A 22108-nucleotide genomic window follows, 5' to 3' on the forward strand; every position below is an offset into this window, starting at 1 on the left:
GTCTCGAATTATAGACCGATTTCAATTTTACCTTTATCTTACCTTTTACCACTCTCAAAGGTTCTTGAAAAAACAGTTGCCAAACAACTTGTTGATTATCTTGAAAGTACTCATGTTCTACACGCCAAACAATTTGGGTTTAGACCACGGTACTCAACAGAGTTGGCAAACTGTTACCTCACTGAAATGATAAAACAGTCATTAGACCAGGGGTCACCAACACGGGGCCCGCGGCCACCAGGTGGCCCCCAAGGACCACATGAGGAGCCCTCAGGCCTGTTCTAAAAATGAAAACTGAATATTGACATTATCTGTTTCCCACCTTGTCAAGTCATTGTTGATAATTATTGATAATGAGAAATCATTAACGTGATCAGTGTCTTCACATAGATGACTATTAATCATTAATAATCATATATAACTAAAGGCAAACTGAGCAAATTTGTTATTTCAGAAGAGTGTATCAAACTGGTAGCCCTTCGTATGACTCAGTACCCATGAAGTAGCTCTCAGTTTCTAAAAGGTTGGTGACCCCTGGACTAGATGAAGGTAATGTAGTGGGAGCAGTATTTCTGGACTTGAAAAAAGCCTTTGATACTGTGAACCACGAAATTCTTTTAACCCTTGTGTGGTCCTCGGGTCAAATTTGACCCGTTTTCAAAGATCTGTATCAAAAATATGGGTTTCTTTCAACCAAATTGCCCAAAAATAACATGGATGGTTCCATACACGAAACAGGCTATATTTATGCATCAACATTCGTTCCTCTGATCTTAATTATTAGCTAAAGTAATTCATAATTTCTGGGGTTTTTAACTAAAGATTAGGCCTATTTTAACATGAATGAGGTTTATTGACCATGAATTCCAAACATAAGTGTAAAACTAGCAGTGATAAGTTGGAATGAAGTTGGCTTAGAAGATGTAACACAGAATTGGAAAATGTATACTTTATGTTTTATAAAACAGGCAAAACAGGCCGGGTCAATTCTGACCCGGGAAGAAAACACAAGGGTTAAATAAATTAGAAAATTGTAACTTGTCCCATGATGCAATAACTTGGTTTAGATCATATCTCGAACACAGGCAGCAGCGTGTTAAAATAAATTCACTCAGTCATCTATCCAGACCTGTCGAATCGGAATTCCACAAGGTTCAATTTTAGGCCCTTTACTTTTTAGTTTATATATAAATGATCTACCAGACTGTTGCAAAAAGGTTAAATGCCAAATGTATGCAGATGATACAATTATATATGTCTCAGCAAAAACCCCTCAGATTGCAGCTGAGATGCTTTCAAAAGAACTGGATGTTGTATCACAGTGGCTCCGAAATACTCACCCGACCCTGAACTATGATAAGACAGTCTCTGTGTGCTTTTCAATTAAAAGAAAGGTCAATGGAAATTTTAGAATAAAGATTGATGAGAAGGAGATAGATGAGGTACATGAATTTAAATTTTTAGGGGTTACTCTAGATTCCCACCTTAAGTTTGATAGTCATGTAAAGAGAGACAAATTTAAATTGCTTCCGATTAATAAGACAATATATACCCATTAAGGCAGCACAGCAGTTTATGCATTCTATGATATTTTCTCATTTATGGCGCCTTTCCATCACATGGTACCAGCTCGACTCGCCTCGACTCTACTCGCCTTTTTTGGTTTTCCATAACGAAAAAAAGTCCCTGGTACCTGCTAACAGGTACTTTATTTAGTACCTCCTCAGTCGAGGTTCCCAGCGAGCTGAGGCGAGCCGAAAAGGTGACGTGAAAGCGACAGACGGGGGTGTCCTGAACAAACCTGCTATTTTTAAACAGTTTAGCCAGCTGTGTTTTTTGTTGCTGCCTCCAGCTTCTTCTGAAACTAAATGTGTCTTCTGGCAACAACACACCTTCCACGTTCTGCGTTAGGTCACGGCAGTTTACTGCGGCGCCGCTTGTTTCAGTTCTGCGGAGGCTCCAGGCAGAGCTTTCGCTGTATCCTACGTACACACACACATGCTGGCTCGACGCACACACCAGCTGACAAATGTATACATCAGGCCACATACTATGAAAGCTCTGCGTGGAGCCTCCACAGAACTGTAAAACAAGCTCAAGTGGCCTGATGTTATACTTGTGCTCGTCGAGCCGGCATACGACCAGCCACGCTGAGGCGGTACTAAAATCTGCAACGGAAAACGGACGCACAGTGTGGAGAGGCGAGTAGAGTCGAGTCGAGGCGAGCAGGTACCATGTAATGGAAAAACGCCATTATCGTATTGCATTACAGTTTGGGGTCTGGCCAATCAAACAACAATTACACCCAGTAGGTCATTATATAAACAGGCATTAAAAGTAATGGACCGGAAACCTGTAAGATGGCACCATTGCCTCATTTTAAGGAAGCATAACATATTGAGTTTTGACAGTTTTGTAAATTATTCATTTCTAAAACTAATTTTTAAGTGTGTGAATAACCTTACACCAGAAATATTCTGTCAACTAGTAGTGAAACAAAAGAGCGGAATAAGAACTAGAGGCACAATAAGTGGTAACGTATAGCCACAAAACGTACATTTGGTCAGACATCTTTTTCAGTAAGAGGCATAAAATTGTGTGTATTGTTAAATGTGTCTAGACTCTGTTTTATAGTGATTTCTACATTAATTTAAGTCCATATTTTATTTCATGTATGGGATGTATTTATTGTTTGTATTTTAATAGTTATAATTTTTTTAATTAATACTCTGTAATTTCTGTTTTAATTTTAAAAGCCTAACCAGGGACAGGGGTTGCAAATTAGTCATGGCTATAACCCTGTATGCATGGCATCTTGCATTTATCATTGTTAAATAAACATTAATAAAAAAATAAATAACTTTCAGACAGGTTGCTCACGTCACATCTACGTCTTCAAGCTCAGTTGGAGGCTGCTCAGTAACGCTCAGCCATCACCGGGAAAGAGACTTCACTGGTCTCCGTCCAGAGACACGGGACCTGCTGCTCCAGTTTATATACTGTCTATGGCTCTTCTAACATCTCCCCCTGCTGTGTAACAGTGTAATGTCTCCCCTGCTGTGTAACAGTGTAATGTCTCCCCTGCTGCTGTGTAAGCACACTACCAGTCTCTGTGCTAAGCTAGGCTAACCCTGCAGTTGTTTAAAGAAGAACAGGACAGCAGAGACAGACTCAAAACTTTATTGACAGAAAAATGACATGTTAATACAGCTGTGTGTGTGTGTCTATGTGTGTGTGTGTGTTAAGTGTGTGTATATGTGTGCGCGTGTGTGTTAAGTGTGTGTGTGTGTTTAGTGTGTGGAGTATTTGGGCAGCTGGTTTCCCAGGATGACTCGTCTCTCTACTCCGTCCTCAGAGATGCTCGCCAGTCTGATCACACCGCCGCTGGAGCCGTCTCTCTCCATCGCCAGAGACAGGGCTGAGAGACAGACAGGCAGAGAGAGAGAGAGAGAGAGACAGACAGACAGAGACAGACAGGCAGAGAGAGAGAGAGAGAGAGAGAGAGACAGACAGGCAGAGAGAGAGAGAGAGAGAGAGAGAGAGAGAGAGAGAGAGAGAGAGAGAGAGAGAGAGAGAGAGACAGGATCAGTAAAAAAGTCTAAAATGGCACCAGTTGTGTGTGTGTGTGCGTGTGCTTGTTTTACTATATTCGTGGGGGCCAAAATGCTGGACCCCACAAGGTTAAAGGTCTGTTTGAGGGTTAAGACTTGGTTTTAGGATTAGGGTTAGAATTAGGTTATGGTTAGGGTGAGGGTAAGGGTTAAGGTTAGGCATTTAGTGGTGATGGTTAAGGTTAGGGTAAGGGGCTAGGGAATGCATTATGTCAATGACGGGTCCCCACAAAGATAGTGAGATGCACTGTGTGTGTGTGTGTGTGTGTGTGTGTGTGTCTGTGTCTGTGTGTGTGTCTCTGTGTGTGTGTGTGTGTGTGTGTGTGTCTGTGTCTCTGTGTGTGTGTGTGTGTGTGTGTGTCTGTGTCTCTGTGTGTGTGTGTGTGTGTGTGTGTGTGTGTCTGTGTCTCTGTGTGTGTGTGTGTGTGTGTGTGTACCTGCAGCAGTGAGCTCCAGACACTGGTCCTTGGTCAGGTCAGGTTTGTAGTTTGAGTCCATGAAGCCGTAGATGTAAGAGCTGCCGCTGCCTCCAATAGAGACAGGCTGTCTCACCATCATCCCTCCAATAGGAACGCAGTACACCTGGAGACACACACACACACACACACACACACACGTTGGAATATCCCTTATAGTGTGTGTAGTAGTACCTGCCCCCCCTTCCTGCGGTTCCAGTGTGTGTGTAGTGTGTAGTGTGTGTGTAGTGTGTAGTGTGTAGTAGTACCTGCCCCCCCTTCCTGCGGTTCCAGTGTGTGTGTAGTGTGTAGTGTGTAGTGTGTAGTAGTACCTGCCCCCCCTTCCTGCGGTCCCATCCAGCCACTAGGATCCCAGCACTCAGCTCCTCTCTGTAGCGGTAGCAGCTGGCTTTGAACAGATTGGCTGCCGTCTCCACCAATGGGGGCTCATCTAGCTCAATGCTGGGGGCGGGACCACAAACAGGTAGACATTAATCACACCTGACTGGATGCTGACGCTGTCACACTGTCTCTGGGTGGGTGTGTGTGTGTGTGTGTGTTAAGTGTGTGTGTGTGTTAAGTGTGTGTGTGTGTGTGTGTGTTAAGTGTGTGTGTGTTAAGTGTGTGTTAAGTGTGTGTTAAGTGTGTGTGTGTGTGTGTGTGTGTGTGTTAGGTGTGTGTGTGTGTGTGTGTGTGTGTGTGTGTGTGTGTGTGTTAAGTGTGTGTGTGTGTGTGTGTGTGTGTGTGTGTGTGTGTGTGTGTGTGTTACCTGTGGAAGCCCAGCTGGTAGGTGACCACATCAGCGATGGCCTGAGTATCAGCAGCTGATCCAGACCTGAACAAACAAACATGGAGGTTACAGGTCTTAGACTGGTCCTGGGTTACGTTCCAGACCTTAGACAGGTCCTGAGATGGTTGGAGCTTCTTCTAAAAAGGCTCTAAGCTTCCTAAAATGTTCCTGAGTCGTACTAAAATCCTTCCAGAAAGGTTCAGGTTCATTATAATAAACATATGAAATGGTTGAGGAACTTAAAGAGGTCCAGTAAAGGCTGTCCATGTGGTCTATGTAATGGAAACAGCTGTCCATGTGGTCTATGTAATGTAAACAGCTGTCCATGTGGTCTATGTAATGATGTAATTAGAGGTCGACCGATTCATCGGTTTTGCCGATTAATCGGCACCGATAGTTGATTGGTGGAACTATCGTTATCGGCAAAAATCCATACTGATGGTTGCGTCCGTTGCTGGAGCGGCTGAGAAGCGAGCGCCGTCATTCATTACACAGTACGAGAGAGCTGAGAAGGGTCTGCTGGCATCATTACAGTAGAGGCCTCTAGAGGAGAATATAATCTATCACTGATGCCTGGTTGGTTATTCTGGACTCGTGTTACTGCGCGCTGCACCGAGAGAACACGCCGCGGAGAAGGCTGACATCAGATGGCGTTTAAAGCATCGACAGCAAGAAGGTATGTATACAGTACATTTTGTCATATCATTATAAAGTTATTAATTTGTTGAATAGATGCTGCATTAGTAGAGAAAGAACAGCACAACAGTATGTTTGTTTGCTTTCGAGGCTGAGATGATGCTAACCATTAGCAGTAGGCTAACGTACCTCCAGAGGTTAAAACACTGACAATAATAAACGCTAACAAGTCCGACCCAAATGTCAGAATCAGAACCTAAAGGCTCGTCCTCGATCCCAAACGGCACCTCTGATTCATATTTAGATCATTTAATAACAGTTAAACGTAGAGACTTACTGATTGCTGCAGCTAAAAGCTAACGAGTTAGCCGTCACGGGGGTGTCTCTGGTGTCTTTCAGCCTCTACAGGTGATTTTCTATCCAGCCTGGAACTTGGGCCTTTTTTCAGGGTTGTTGAGCATTAAATCCAAACTGTTTCATCTGAGATTTATCCACTTGATGTCCATAATTCATCACGTTTTCGGTCATTTCTGCCGCTAACTCCGTGCTACCCATAGACAGTAGGTGCTACCGACAAGGGGATCTCCCATGATGCCTTTGTTTATGTTTTCAACCAATGGGAAGGCAGGTCCGTCACACATTACGCCTTATATGGACATCCAAGCGAGAACAAAGAGTATATAGTGGGAGAGATAGATCCCTCCAGGTCAGAGATCGTCTGTTACCGTTCTGAACCGTTCTACAGAGAAGAATGGCGTCACTGTTTGGAGATTGTTTGTCCTTTATATGAATTATAATGCTCATTATGGTTATTTTTGCACTGGATGACTCCAAATATGTAGGAGAACTGTTTTAGACAACACACATGCTTGTGTAGCATTGCTGTGGGTGTAATATCAATAAATATGACATTATTATTTAGATTATTGGCAAAAGCGTCTGGACTTTTTTTGAAACAACGTATGTATTTAGTCAACTGTATAAGTTATAAATACTATCGTCGATTAAACGGTTATCGGCAAATACGGCCCAACCTAGCTATCGCTATCGGTAACATCCACTATCGGTCGACCTATACATGTAATGATGTAATGTAAACAGCTGTTCATGTGGTCTATGTAATGATGTGATGATGTAATGATGTAATGATGTAATGTAAACAGCTGTTCATGTGGTCTATGTAATGATGTAATGATGTAATGATGTAATGATGTAATGTAAACAGCTGTCCATGTCTCCTCCAGAGACCCTAAATGTTGTCGGAGCAGGAAGTGAACTGACCTGCAGCAGAAGATCCGGTCGTGGATCGGAGTCAGCTTGTCCGTTACTCTGTTGGCGATGTAAGCTCTGAGAGACAGACAGGTAGAGAGAGAGACAGGCATGTTTAAATGTGTGTGTGATACCACAGACAGACAGAGAGACAGGCAGCGAGAGAGAGAGACAGGCAGAGAGACAGACAGAAAGAACAGAGAGACAGGTTTAAATGTGTGTGTGATACCACCAGGGGCAGACTGGGACCAAACTTCAGCCCTGGTACTGTAGTCACACCAGCCCACATCACCATGCAGCCCCCCCCCCCAGACACCTGCATTCACTAGTTACATTAGTGTTCAGATGGTGAATAATATCAGCACTACCTCAAGGAACTGATGTTTACACTTTAAAGTAACTGGCAAACAATGATTACTACTTTTTAAAGAGCTCACGTTTATAACAAATGTAGCCTACACATACTGTTACTGTCACTCTACAGTATGTTGGTCTTTGTTGTCACTGTCTGTCTCTCTGCTTGCCTGTCTCTCTGCCTGTCTGCCTGCCTGTCTGCCTGTCTGTCTGCCTGCCTCTCTGTCTGTCTGCCTGCCTGTTTGATTGTCTGTGTGTCTCCCTGTCTGCCTGTCTGCCTGTCTGTCTCTCTGTTGACCCTGTACATACTGTCTGTCTGGTTCTGTTTTAACTCTCTAACTCTGCATATTAAATATGTTGTCATGTCTGTGATTATACTTCAGGAGTTTCATTGCTCATAATTGGCCTTTTGGAAATGTTGAGAGTAAAAGACTTCCATTCCTGCATCCGGATACATTTTTAGGCACCAATTTACAGTAAAAACGTCTATATTTATGGCAAGGAAATCACAAAATTCTGGTGGCAGGTAACAAGTCAAAATACAAAATATAATGGAATATTATTATATCAGTAGTCCAGTGAGGGGGCTTCTACATCCGGGACACGGGCCGATACGACAACACTTGATCCCAAGGTCCAGCTGTTTAATCAGCATGAACAGGACTTCATGGTCACTCTGTCCCCCCAAGCAGCACGATTTGCTCCCAAGTTGAAAGATGTAGGATTGACTAACAGAGGCTACTGCTTTCACTGCTAAATTATACAATAACACAATCATGTTATGGATACAAGACGTTAGGAAGTGTGTTTTCTATATTCTGTTAATCAGAACTGATCAGTGATGTTGAGACTACAGTAACGGACCACCACAGTTCATGCATACATGTGAACCGCGGATTAACTGCAGAGTTTAACCTTCATAGTGTAAAACTACTACGTGAATGGGGCCCAGCAGAAAGACGGAGCAGGTTGTCATGTGTCCTCCTGTAGGCCTACACTTCACATCAGGTGTTAAACCAACTGTACCAAAACACTGGATTAGACTACTATTTAACGCGATGACACGTTTTTAAGTGGTAATGAAACTGTCAATTTAATACCGATGCCGTCAGACGGCCGCGTGGACAGACAGCGGTCTGCGCCCGTCAGCGGCGGCTTCTCGCTGCGCGGCCGGTCCCCCAGACCAGCATGATCACCGGGACGGTCCGGTACAGCCTGGACCCTGCAAACACAGATCCTGTTTGAAGGTGACGTGTTTGATTTTGACTGAACGTCCCAATTTGAGTAACTTCTGATTGGGTCGGTCGGGCCAACGTGGGACCAGGCCGGCCGTTGCCACCTGGCCAAATGCTTAATATTATTAATAACATTATTATTATTATTATAATAACCATAGTGAAATCGTGCGAGCGATAAAAATCCGTCCTATGTCGGCCTGTAAAGACAATTTATTTGTATATTAAAAAAAAAAAAATGATATCTGACCGGCCCACATTTAAAAAAATGGCCCGGCCCCTCTGGCATTTGCCAGAATCGCCAGATGGCCAATCAGCCCCTGGATACTACAGACAGAGAGACAGACAGGCAGAGAGACAGGTTTACATGTGTGTGTGATTCCACAGACAGACAGGCAGAGAGACAGGTTTACATGTGTGTGTGATACCACAGACAGACAGAGAGACAGACAGGCAGAGAGACAGGTTGACATGTGTGTGTGATACCACAGACAGACAGAGAGACAGACAGGCAGAGAGACAGGTTTACATGTGTGTGATACCACAGACAGACAGACAGACAGACAGACGGTAGTCGTCTTACCCTGTTGTGGTGCGAGAGTCGGCACCGATCACAACTCCTCCATCATACTCCACCGCCATGATGGTAGTCTGGCAGACAGACAGACAGAGACAGAGAGACAGACAGGGGGAGAGAGACAGAGAGACAGACAGGGGGAGAGACAGACAGACAGGCAGACAGGTGGAGAGCCAGACAGGTAGAGAGAGAGAGAGACAGGTGGAGAGAGAGAGACAGACAGGTTGTTATCAATCAGGCAGTAACATTATTGATCCATTATCAGAATTCATAAACAACTCAAAAAGCTAAAAGAGACAGAGAGAGATAGATAGATAGATAGATATAGTGATGTGAACTAGCGCGATGAACACATCCCAACAGACAGCCTGACACGATGAATAAGGATTTATTAGACGCCCTAAGCGCAGGTTATAAACGTTTGACCTATCACGTTTAGCCCTGAAGACATGGTTGGCATGCTATTTGGCCAATCAGGTGACGCCCCAGATGTGTCAGCTACGCTCAGATTGATTTGTGAGGCGTCTGTCAACGTAGTTGGGACAGCGTGCCGTTATACGATGGCGGAGGACGGAGAGAAGAGGGAGGTAAATGTGGCGGCTGACGAAGACCTTGGGGTGAAAAAGAACAGCACTTCAGCTATATGGAATTATTTTGGATTTCGGAGAGATGACGCGTTACAAACACAGGTACTGTGTAAACATGGCCAACAGTGGTGGCAACTCAAGAGGAAACACGACCAACCTCCATCATCACCTGCAATACAATCATAAAGAACAATTCAAACTAGCCAAACAACAAAACCAAAAACATCTAAAACCTTGCCATCACGACAACAGCAGTCAGTTCTTCAGAGTTTTGCGAGTGTAACTCCTGATGACACAACGTCTAAACGCCACAGAGAAATCACAGCGGCCAGAACTCGTTATTTGGCGAAGGACACGATGCCTGTGAACACAGTGACTAAAGATGCTTTTGTGAGCCTGATAACCAATTTGGACCGAAGATACCAGATTCCATCACGGACTTATTTTTCGCAAGTCCATCCATCTTCATCCGCTTATCCGGTGTCGGGTTGAGGGGGTAGCAGCTCCAGCAGGGGACCCCAAACTTCCCTTTCCCGAGCCACATTAACCAGCTCCGACTGGGGGATCCCGAGGTGTTCCCAGGCCAGGTTGGAGATATAATCCCTCCACCTAGTCCTGGGTCTTCCCCGAGGCCTCCTCCCAGCTGGACGTCCCTCCACCTAGTCCTGGGTCTTCCCCGAGGCCTCCTCCCAGCTGGACGTCCCTCCACCTAGTCCTGGGTCTTCCCCGAGGCCTCCTCCCAGCTGGACGTGCCTGGAACACCTCCCTAGGGAGGCGCCCAGGGGCCATCCTTACCAGATGCCCGAACCACCTCAACTGGCTCCTTTCGACGCGAAGGAGCAGCGGCTCTACTCCGAGCTCCTCACGGATGACTGAGCTTCTCACCCTATCTCTAAGGGAGATGCCAGCCACCCTCCTGAGGAAACCCATTTCGGCCGCTTGTACCCTGGATCTCGTTCTTTCGGTCATGACCCAGCCTTCATGACCATAGGTGAGGGTAGGAACGAAAACTGACCGGTAGATTGAGAGCTTTGCCTTCTGGCTCAGCTCTCTTTTCGTCACAACGGTGCGATAAATTGAGTGTAATACCGCACCCGCTGCGCCGATTCTCCGACCAATCTCCCGCTCCATTGTCCCCTCACTCGCGAACAAGACCCCAAGGTACTTGAACTCCTTCACTTGGGGTAAGGACTCATTCCCTACCTGGAGAAGGCACTCCATCGGTTTCCTGCTGAGAACCATGGCCTCAGATTTAGAGGTGCTGATCCTCATCCCAGCCGCTTCACACTCGGCTGCGAACCGATCCAGTGAGTGCTGAAGGTCACAGGCCGATGATGCCATCAGGACCACATCATCTGCAAAAAGCAGCGATGAGATCCCCAGCTCACCAAACTGCAACCCCTCTCCACCCCGACTACGCCTCGATATCCTGTCCATAAATACTACAAACAGGATTGGTGACAAAGTGCAGCCCTGGCGGAGGCCAACTCTCACCTGAAACGAGTCCGACTTACTGCCGAGAACCCGGACACAGCTCTCACTTTGGTTGTACAGAGATTGGATGGCCCATTGGATTTTTCGCAAGTGGCCATTCCAAAAACGTATGATGCATGCAGGGAGACCGTGGAGTCAAGTTGAACACTACGCGTGTACCACAGATCTTTGGTCCAGTGGAGCGACAGAGGCCTACATCAGCCTCGCTGTGCACTTCCTGGATCAAGACTTTGAACTGAAAACGCGATGTCTACAGACAGACTACTTCCCCGGACAGCACACCGCAGAAAACGCTGCCTGTGGACTACGTGATGCTTTGGCCAGCTGGCATTTGCGGGAAGAGCAGCTGGTCATCACCACCGACAACGGGGCAAACGTCGTGAAAGCCACAGAACTCCACCACTGGGTCAGACTTCAGTGCTGTGGCCACAGGCTGCATCTTGCCATTGGTAAGTGTAAATGATATGTGCTTTACGTAAGGGATGATGTAGAGCGAGACGGTTGTTTGCGTCGGGGTCCTAATCAGCCTGAAGGCATTGTATTCGCTATATAACAACCGCCTCGCTCTACATTATCCCGCTTATTACATGGCTACCTTCCAAATAAATAATTTATAGGGCTGTCCTCGACTAAAGGAATTCTTAGTTGACTACCACTTATATGATTTTGTCGATTAATGGATTAGTTGATGTAATCGACAGAGCTGTGCTCTTTGAGAGGTGGTTAAGACTAGAAAAGCACAATATAAATGTAGTTAATTAACCATCTGTAAAACTGACTTTCTCCACAATTACCGTATTTTCCGGACTATAAGTCGCACTTTTTTTCATACTTTGGCTGGTCCTGCGACTTATAGTCAGGTGCGACTTATATATCAAAATATTTATAATTTCACGTTTTTAAATGTTATTTCATGCTGAAAACATCACCGTCTACAGCCTCCAGAGGGCGCTCTAGGCTTCTGACAACTATATGCTGCTCCTAAAGACAACTGAGAAAGAAAAGAAACTGCAGGTGACTGCAGGTAGTAAAATATGCAGCCGAAAACGGTAATCGAGCAGCAGAAAGAAAGTTTGGAGTGAGAGAGAAACTTGTGAGGGACTGGCGAGAAGGTGACTCTTACTGCAATGAAGGAAACAAAGAAAGCTAGTCGCGCACTGAAAGCCAGATGGCCAGAGCTGGAGGAACGAGTCCACAGATGTAGATGCACGTCAACGGTGCAGTTACGTCTCCACGCCCTGGTAGTTGTTCTGTATTCTGTTGTATAGTTGAATAACTGTTAATGTGTTACGTTAACATACCGGACACCTACCGTATTCAGCCCCTTGTTCTGTGTGCTACTGTGTAGTTGAATAACTTGCCTTTCCAGATTCAATGTCTGTTCTTGATCTTGGATTTTGTGAAATCAATTTCTAAATAAATGCGACTTATAGTCCAGTGCGACTTATATATGTTTTTTTCCTCTTCATGACGCATTTTTTGACTGATGCGACTTATACTCCGGAGCGACTTATAGTCCGGAAAATACGGTAATCCTGCAAAAGCACCACTTTAAATCTTGTGTTTACCAGAAATGTGCTCATAAGTTTCTTGGAAATGAGTAATTAAGCATGAATAAGGATAAAAAATGACTCATCAACTAAAGTAATCTTAGTGGACTAAGACCAAAACGAGCGATTAGTCGACTAATGGACTAAGAGGTGGCAGCCCTAGAAAATAGTACGCTCCGTCTCTATGGTTAGAATCACGTGTGTCCATAGCAACGCTCTGTTTTTCATGGCAACGGTGCGTTATACTTAACAGACCGCATTCTACAACCAAGCCACCTAATAAATGGTACTATTGTAGACTACTGCACGTATTATTTAATTATAAACAGGAAACCCTGAGCACTTGTAAAATTAAGCATAATAATTGAAGTTGTATTTCCCCACTGCATGGTCAGCATTTATCTAACAGGGCTATAGTGCTGGATTATCACTGTAAGAACTGTAGTTAATTATGCAGCCTTTGAAATATTACTTTATTACAAAAATTATATTATAAAATGTTATTTTATTTAGTTAAATTATTATTAATTATAAATAATTCAATAATAATTAAATAATTGGCTACAATGTTTACTGGTAGTTTGACTAGTTTGTAACAATTTATTTCTTATCTTCTTTCCAGGAAATGCTGTTAATGATGACAGCGGCATTGACCGGCTGCTGGGCTGAACGATTTTTGAAAATAATCTAATTGCGATTTTTTTCCCCAAATATTGCGATTTCGATTCGATTTTTTTTTAAGCTCTTAGTCTTCTGTATTATTCAACAAAGACAAACAATAAATCATTTCATAGTATGAACACACAATTACACACTAGACATTTAAAAAAGTAAAAAAGTAAAAATATAGTGTGTGTATATATATATATATATATATATATATATATATATATATATATACACACACACAATTTTTTACAGTGCACAGAGAGGAGCTGCCTCCAGCCCCTCCCCCTCGTGAAGTTGCGTGCTGCCGTGTGCACTTGTTCAGAGAGGCTATCGTTACGTTAGCTAGTTGCTGGTGTTCTTGTTCAGAGAGGCTATCGTTACGTTAGCATGTTGCTGGTGTTCTTGTTCAGAGAGGCTATCGTTACGTTAGCATGTTGCTGGTGTTCTTGTTCAGAGAGGCTATCGTTACGTTAGCATGTTGCTGGTGTTCTTGTTCAGAGAGGCTATCGTTACGTTAGCATGTTGCTGGTGTTCTTGTTCAGAGAGGCTATCGTTACGTTAGCTAGTTGCTGGTGTTCTTGTTCAGAGAGGCTATCGTTACGTTAGCATGTTGCTGGTGTTCTTGTTCAGAGAGGCTATCGTTACGTTAGCATGTTGCTGGTGTTCTTGTTCAGAGAGGCTATCGTTACGTTAGCATGTTGCTGGTGTTCTTGTTCAGAGAGGCTATCGTTACGTTAGCATGTTGCTGGTGTTCTTGTTCAGAGAGGCTATCGTTACGTTAGCTAGTTGCTGGTGTTCTTGTTCAGAGAGGCTATCGTTACGTTAGCATGTTGCTGGTGTTCTTGTTCAGAGAGGCTATCGTTACGTTAGCATGTTGCTGGTGTTCTTGTTCAGAGAGGCTATCGTTACGTTAGCATGTTGCTGGTGTTCTTGTTCAGAGAGGCTATCGTTACGTTAGCATGTTGCTGGTGTTCTTGTTCAGAGAGGCTATCGTTACGTTAGCATGTTGCTGGTGTTCTTGTTCAGAGAGGCTATCGTTACGTTAGCTAGTTGCTGGTGTTCTTGTTCAGAGAGGCTATCGTTGCGTTAGCTAGTTGCTGGTGTTCTTGTTCAGAGAGGCTATCGTTGCGTTAGCTAGTTGCTGGTGTTCTTGTTCAGAGAGGCTATCGTTACGTTAGCATGTTGCTGGTGTTCTTGTTCAGAGAGGCTATCGTTACGTTAGCTAGTTGCTGGTGTTCTTGTTCAGAGAGGCTATCGTTACGTTAGCATGTTGCTGGTGTTCTTGTTCAGAGAGGCTATCGTTACGTTAGCATGTTGCTGGTGTTCTTGTTCAGAGAGGCTATCGTTACGTTAGCTAGTTGCTGGTGTTCTTGTTCAGAGAGGCTATCGTTGCGTTAGCTAGTTGCTGGTGTTCTTGTTCAGAGAGGCTATCGTTGCGTTAGCATGTTGCTGGTGTTCTTGTTCAGAGAGGCTATCGTTACGTTAGCATGTTGCTGGTGTTCTTGTTCAGAGAGGCTATCGTTACGTTAGCATGTTGCTGGTGTTCTTGTTCAGAGAGGCTATCGTTACGTTAGCTAGTTGCTGGTGTTCTTGTTCAGAGAGGCTATCGTTGCGTTAGCTAGTTGCTGGTGTTCTTGTTCAGAGAGGCTATCGTTACGTTAGCATGTTGCTGGTGTTCTTGTTCAGAGAGGCTATCGTTACGTTAGCATGTTGCTGGTGTTCTTGTTCAGAGAGGCTATCGTTACGTTAGCATGTTGCTGGTGTTCTTGTTCAGAGAGGCTATCGTTACGTTAGCATGTTGCTGGTGTTCTTGTTCAGAGAGGCTATCGTTACGTTAGCTAGTTGCTGGTGTTCTTGTTCAGAGAGGCTATCGTTGCGTTAGCTAGTTGCTGGTGTTCTTGTTCAGAGAGGCTATCGTTGCGTTAGCTAGTTGCTGGTGTTCTTGTTCAGAGAGGCTATCGTTACGTTAGCATGTTGCTGGTGTTCTTGTTCAGAGAGGCTATCGTTACGTTAGCTAGTTGCTGGTGTTCTTGTTCAGAGAGGCTATCGTTACGTTAGCATGTTGCTGGTGTTCTTGTTCAGAGAGGCTATCGTTACGTTAGCATGTTGCTGGTGTTCTTGTTCAGAGAGGCTATCGTTACGTTAGCATGTTGCTGGTCTTCTTGTTCAGAGAGGCTATCGTTGCGTTAGCATGTTGCTGGTGTTCTTGTTCAGAGAGGCTATCGTTACGTTAGCTAGTTGCTGGTGTTCTTGTTCAGAGAGGCTATCGTTACGTTAGCATTTTGCTGGTGTTCTTGTTCAGAGAGGCTATCGTTACCTTAGCATGTTGCTGGTGTTCTTGTTCAGAGAGGCTATCGTTACGTTAGCATGTTGCTGGTCTTCTTGTTCAGAGAGGCTATCGTTGCGTTAGCATGTTGCTGGTGTTCTTGTTCAGAGAGGCTATCGTTACGTTAGCATGTTGCTGGTGTTCTTGTTCAGAGAGGCTATCGTTACGTTAGCTAGTTGCTGGTGTTCTTATTCAGAGAGGCTATCGTTACGTTAGCTAGTTGCTGGTGTTCTTGTTCAGAGAGGCTATCGTTACGTTAGCTAGTTGCTGGTGTTCTTGTTCAGAGAGGCTATCGTTACGTTAGCATGTTGCTGGTGTTCTTGTTCAGAGAGGCTATCGTTACGTTAGCTAGTTGCTGGTGTTCTTGTTCAGAGAGGCTATCGTTACGTTAGCTAGTTGCTGGTGTTCTTGTTCAGAGAGACTATCGTTACGTTAGCTAGTTGCTGGTGTTCTTGTTCAGAGAGGCTATCGTTACGTTAGCTAGTTGCTGGTGTTCTTGTTCAGAGAGGCTATCGTTACGTTAGCATGTTGCTGGTGTTCTTGTTCAGAGAGGCTATCGTTACGTTAGCTAGTTGCTGGTGTTCTTGTTCAGAGAGGCTATCGTTACGTTAGCTAGTTGCTGGTGTTCTCGTTCAGAGAGGCTATCGTTACGTTAGCTAGTTGCTGGTGTTCTCGTTCAGAGAGGCTATCGTTACGTTAGCATGTTGCTGGTGTTCTTGTTCAGAGAGGCTATCGTTATGTTAGCTAGTTGCTGGTGTTCTTGTTCAGAGAGGCTACCGTTACGTTAGCTAGTTGCTGGTGTTCTTGTTCAGAGAGGCTATCGTTGCGTTAGCTAGTTGCTGGTGTTCTTGTTCAGAGAGGCTATCGTTGCGTTAGCTAGTTGCTGGTGTTCTTGTTCAGAGAGGCTATCGTTACGTTAGCTAGTTGCTGGTGTTCTTGTTCAGAGAGGCTATCGTTACGTTAGCATGTTGCTGGTGTTCTTGTTCAGAGAGGCTACCGTTACGTTAGCTAGTTGCTGGTGTTCTTGTTCAGAGAGGCTATCGTTACGTTAGCATGTTGCTGGTGTTCTTGTTCAGAGAGGCTATCGTTACGTTAGCTAGTTGCTGGTGTTCTTGTTCAGAGAGGCTATCGTTACGTTAGCTAGTTGCTGGTGTTCTTGTTCAGAGAGGCTATCGTTACGTTAGCTAGTTGCTGGTGTTCTTGTTCAGAGAGGCTATCGTTGCGTTAGCATGTTGCTGGTGTTCTTGTCGTGGGATTAACTGTACTAATAAAACCGTTGAAACCCCGCGGCCACGCTGCTGTGAAAGCTCCCCGAACGTCATTTATCAGAGTCTGGTTGTTACCCCTCTCAGTGGCAGCTCCTCCACTCATATCTTTATAACGGAGCTAACCGCTAACCGGAGCTAACCGCTAATCAGAGCTAATCGTTGCTAACCGAGCCTTCAGTTCTGCGTGTCTGTATCCATTAACTGCACGTATGGACTCGAACCAGAATAAAACCCTTCATTTTATTAAAATGGCTGTAAAAGTTTTAAACTACAACTCAGAGTTGTTAGAATGACAGAAATCAGCTCCAGGTACGGCGTAGCGTTAGCGTGCTAGTTGATGCTTTCTCTGCGGAGTGCAGACTGATTTGCTCTCGCGAGTCATGTGACCAAATCACAGCCTTTGCGATTAGGAAATCACGTTTTAACATATCGCGATATTATCACAAATGCAATTAATTGTTCAGCCCTACCGGGCAGCTGGGCTGTGCAACATACTGGTGGGACATTTCCCCACAGCTGGAAGCAGAAGAGGCACTGAAAAAAAGCACAACAAGAGCACAACCTCCCTGAGCACCCTAGGGCTGCCCCCTCTTAGTACATTAGTCCACTAATCGTCGTTTTGGTCTTAGTCGACTAAGATTTCTTTAGTTGAGTCATTTTTTATGCTTATTCTTGCTTAATTACTCATTTCCAAGAAACTTATGAGCACATTTCTGGTAAACACAAGATTTAAAGTGGTGCTTTTGCAGGATTAATTGTGGAGAAACTCAGTTTAACAGATGGTTCATTAACTACATTTATATTGTGCTTTTCTAGTCTTAACCACTAGAGCCCTGCACGGGACTGTTTTCTTCATCCCGCTCCCGCCCGGCGAATTCCTGACCATTACCGCCCGCACCCGCAACGTGTGTGTTACACTCCCGCCCGCTCCCGCAAAACTGAGAATTTATGCCCGCACAATAATAGAGATGCATTGATGTTGTGTCTTCTCCCGTCCCGCATGAGAAAACACGTCATTTTATAGGTTAATAGGGAGAAGATGAAGGCAAAGAAGGCAGGTGCTTGCTGCTGTTAGACGGGGAGGAAGGAGCCGAGGATGAGGGAGAGAAGAGGGAGAGAGGGGGAGGAAGGAGCCGAGGATGAGGAGAGAGGAGAGGGAGAGAGGGGGAGGAAGGGGCCGAGGATGAGGGAGAGGGGGAGGAAGGAGCCGAGGATGAGGGTGGACGGAGAGGGAGAGAGGGGGAGGAAGGAGCCGAGGATAAGGGAGAGAGGAGAGGGAGAGAGGGGGAGGAAGGAGCCAAGGATGAGGGAGAGAGAAGAGGGAGAGAGGGGGAGGAAGGAGCCGAGGATGAGGGAGAAAGGAGAGAGAGAGAGGGGGAGGAAGGAGCCAAGGATGAGGGAGAGAGAAGAGGGAGAGAGGGGGAGGAAGGAGCCGAGGATGAGGGAGAGAGGAGAGGGAGAGAGGAGAGGGAGAGAGGGGGAGAAAGGAGCCAAGGATGAGGGTGGACGGAGAGGGAGAGAGGGGGAGGAAGGAGCCGAGGATGAGGGTGGACGGAGAGGGAGAGAGGGGGAGGAAGGAGCCGAGGATGAGGGAGAGAGGAGAGAGAGAGAGGGGGAGGAAGGAGCAGAAGGAGAGGGAGAGAGGGGGAGGAAGGAGCTGAGGATGAGGGTGGACGGAGAGGGAGAGAAGGGGAGGAAGGAGCCGAGGATGAGGGAGAGAGGGGGAGGAAGGAGCAGAAGGAGAGGGAGAGAAGGGGAGGAAGGAGCCGAGGATGAGGGAGAGAGGGGGAGGAAGGAGCAGAAGGAGAGGGAGAGAGGGGGAGGAAGGAGCCGAGGATGAGGGAGAGAGGGGGAGGAAGGAGCCGAGGATGAGGGTGGACGGAGCCTTGGCTCAGAGCTCCCCCGTCCTGGGAGGCTCAGACACGCTGGTGTCTGCTCATAGATGGCCTATACAGTATATACTCAGTCAGTATATATGTATATATACTCAGTCAGTATATATGTATATCTATGGTTTCTGCTGGCGTGGGGGGGTTCCAGGCTACATCCCGATCCCGCAGTGGTTTTTTTTAGCCGCCCGCTCCCGCCCGCAGCAAAGTTAAAACCGCCCGCTCCCGCGAGATTTGCGTTGCGTCCCCATGCAGCCCTAACCACCTCTCAAAGAGCACAGCTCTGTCGATTACATCAACTAATCCATTAACCGACTAAATCATATAAGTGTTAGTCGACTAAGAATTTCTTTAGTGGAGGACAGCCCTACAGCACTCACTCATCACAGAATGTCCAACTAGGTGGGGCTCAGGGCAACAGATGATTGAGAGGGTCTTGGAGCAGCGGCGGGCCATTTCTGATGTCCTATCAGCAGACCGGAAAACACGGCATCTGTTCCCTCCTGGCAGTATGTACTAGAGGCTGTAAAGCTGGCATTACACCCTTTGCAGGAATTTACTGATGCTCTATCCGGGGAAATCTATGTCAGCGTTTGAAATGTGAAACCCGTCCTTCATCTTTTAAAGACATCAGTTCTTGTAGAAAAGGAAGATGACAGATTTAACCAAGTCCATTAAAGTGAAAATCCTGGATTACATGAATACAAAGTATGATGACCCAGGAACACGACAGCAGCAGTGAAAAAGTTGAGGACATCAAGAGCAGGATCAGCACAGAAGGAGGGGACACATTCTGAGAACACGGAGGCCCAGACCACGGAGCCCCCCAGCCAAAAACAGACAAAGCGATCATTGGCCAGTTTGCTCAAAACACATCCAAGCCCCACTCCAACAGCATCTTTCATGCATCTGGAGCAAGCTGTTGAAGCTCAACTTAACAGCTACTTGTTCTCCCCCACCATTCACAGTGAAGCAGACCCTTTGGCCACCAGGCCACCTACCCTAAGCTGACCAAACTTGCTCAGAAGTATCTTTGTATACCTGCGACTAGTTCTCCCTCCGAGAGGCTCTTCAGCACTTCAGGGAGCGTGGTAACATGTCAACGTACATGTTTGAAACCTAGCAAAGTTAACATGCTGCTTTTCTTGGCCAAGAACTTGCCCTACAGAGATAACCAAGGCAGTAACTTGTCCTAAGGGGCAGATATTTTTTTGCTGGTTTTATGAGCCAGTTATTTTAAATTTCCATTTTTATTTGCATTTATTTATTTGAGTATAACGGTTATTTTCCCCACATTTGTTTCGTTCAAAGAGAGATGTTTTTGTTGAGTTTACAAGCAAATATTTTAAAAGGAGCAGGGGAAATTCAACGTTAATGTCTTATAGTTATAATGCCTCATTTATGTATATAACAAAAGCATGTCAGAAATGATCTATTTGACTTCTTTATTCAGTGGGAATAGGCTGTTCACTGTTTAGGTTCACAAAGAACCTATTAAAGCATATATATATATATATATATATATATATATATATATATATATATTAGTTTCTACCCAAACTAACTCTTATAACGGTAATATCTCACTAGACTCAGCAGTAGCCACGCAGCTTCTTCTCGTTTCTAGCCGCTTAAAGTCACGTTAATGCGGTGAGCCTATTATCGGACACCTCTGCTCCGGCTAATAACACCACCAATCCCCGTCTGTCTCTTTAATAAACCCGCCCCAGGTCCACAGCCTGCCCCGGGGACAGAACCCAGCCCGGTCCGGCCCGGGTTATACTACTTTTAGTCCGAACTTTACCAGTTAATCAGAGTTAGCCGCTAGCCGCCGTTAGCTAACCGCAGAAGTGCTGTCTCATTCAGCGTCTTTACCGGGTGAAGAAACCTCTCTACAGAGACAGAACCGAGCCCGGTTCGCTCCGCTACGGTCCAACAACACGTACTCACCCCAGTGCTGACTTCCTGGCCCATCCAGTCCGGGACCAGGTCGTTTTTAGAAGAAATCTGCTGCGCGAAGTACGGCATCATTGACGCTGCTGCTGCCGCCATCTTGTCTCTGTTTGAACCGCTCTGTGACGTCCTCGAGGCAGCAGTAATTTACGCCTTTTAGGTTTAGCGCTGTGAATTAGTTACCAAAAAAATCATAAATAACTCTGTGTGATTACATAATACGTTAGATTTCAGTCTGTGCTTCGTCTTGTTGCTGTGAGTCAAATTTACATTTATAAAACTCCCTGAAAAGAGTTTGGTTCAGGCACGTAAGCGGACACCCCTGCTGCGGGGTCCTGAGCTCGGCAGGAAAGAGGAAAAGAAGGTAAACACCGCGGCAGCTCAGTAAAATGTCTAATTTAACTCATTTTTCAGAGTATATTCGTTGTGTTTAACGCATTCTGTCGGCTCTAAATTACTCACTATTTGTTTAAATTATGTTTAAAAAGAGTTTAAGTCCATTTTCATGACCGTCTTAGGCCGTTTGAACCGACCGCATAACCAGACCCTGTTTTAAAAATGCGTAACGTTATCCCGACATTTAAATAACAAATAACACAAAATACACGTTATACAAAATATATTTTAAAGGGTCACCAGACTCTAAAGGAACTAGTCTTCAATTCGGCCTCCATTTAAAACCCCCAGTGCTTATGAATAGTCAAGTATTTGTTGATTTTGTGATGTGAATAGTGCTCGGCCAGTAACACGGTGTGTGTGTGATTGTGTGTGTGTGTGTGTGTGTGTGTGTGTGTGTGTGTGTGTGTGTGTGTGTGTGTTCCAGATGACGGTCCATAACTTGTACATATTTGACCGTAACGGCAGCTGTCTGTTCTATAACGAGTGGAACCGGAAGAAGCAGGCGGGGATCTCCAAAGATGAGGTGATGAAAACACACACAGACACACTCACTCACACACAGACACACACTCACTCATATACACACACACACACACAGACACACTCACTCACACACAGACACACACTCACTCATATACACACACACACACACAGACACACACACACACACACTCACACACACACACTCACTCTCACTCACTCACTCACTCTCTCTCTCTCACACACACACACACACTCACACTCACACACATCAGAACATTATTCATTCATCTAGACTTACACTGTCTGTCACTGACACTGTTCATTTACACTAGCCTCACTAAAGACCTGCCTGTATGTCTGCCTATCTGTCTCTCTCTCTCTCCCTGCCTGTCTGTCTCTCTGCCTGTCTCTCTCCCTGCCTGTCTGTCTCTCTGCCTGTCTCTCTCCCTGCCTGTCTGTCTCTCTGCAGGAGTTTAAGCTGATGTACGGGATGCTGTTCTCCATCCGATCATTCGTCAGTAAGATGTCTCCTCTGGACATGTATCCTTATAGAGCCCATATCA

The 22108-nt window shown here is 45.4% G+C and overlaps 2 protein-coding genes across 2 annotated transcripts in view; one reads left to right on the forward strand and one right to left on the reverse strand.

Moving 5' to 3' along the window:
* Positions 1-3265: 3265 nt before the first annotated feature.
* On the reverse strand, positions 3266-20877 carry psmb6 (proteasome 20S subunit beta 6). The gene is made up of 7 exons (XM_035993971.1): positions 20661-20877; positions 8934-9001; positions 6774-6839; positions 4836-4901; positions 4399-4528; positions 4049-4193; positions 3266-3418 (listed from the first exon to the last, which is right to left on the reverse strand). Exons 1-7 carry the CDS (start codon positions 20760-20762, stop codon positions 3291-3293), a joined length of 705 nt encoding a protein of 234 aa, XP_035849864.1. The 5' UTR covers positions 20763-20877; the 3' UTR covers positions 3266-3290.
* A 15-nt stretch (positions 20878-20892) lies between these two features.
* The window catches only part of trappc1 (trafficking protein particle complex 1), a 3089-nt gene continuing 1873 nt past the window's right edge, over positions 20893-22108 (forward strand). Inside the window, exons 1-3 of the mRNA XM_031313226.2 lie at positions 20893-21027; positions 21487-21585; positions 22015-22085. Of these exons, the coding sequence (XP_031169086.1) occupies positions 21487-21585; positions 22015-22085 (170 nt within the window). The 5' untranslated portion in view covers positions 20893-21027. The remainder of the gene's footprint in view (positions 21028-21486; positions 21586-22014; positions 22086-22108) is intronic.

This window comes from Sander lucioperca, chromosome 17 (genome assembly GCF_008315115.2).
Source record: "Sander lucioperca isolate FBNREF2018 chromosome 17, SLUC_FBN_1.2, whole genome shotgun sequence".
NCBI classification, from domain to species: Eukaryota; Metazoa; Chordata; class Actinopteri; order Perciformes; family Percidae; genus Sander; species Sander lucioperca.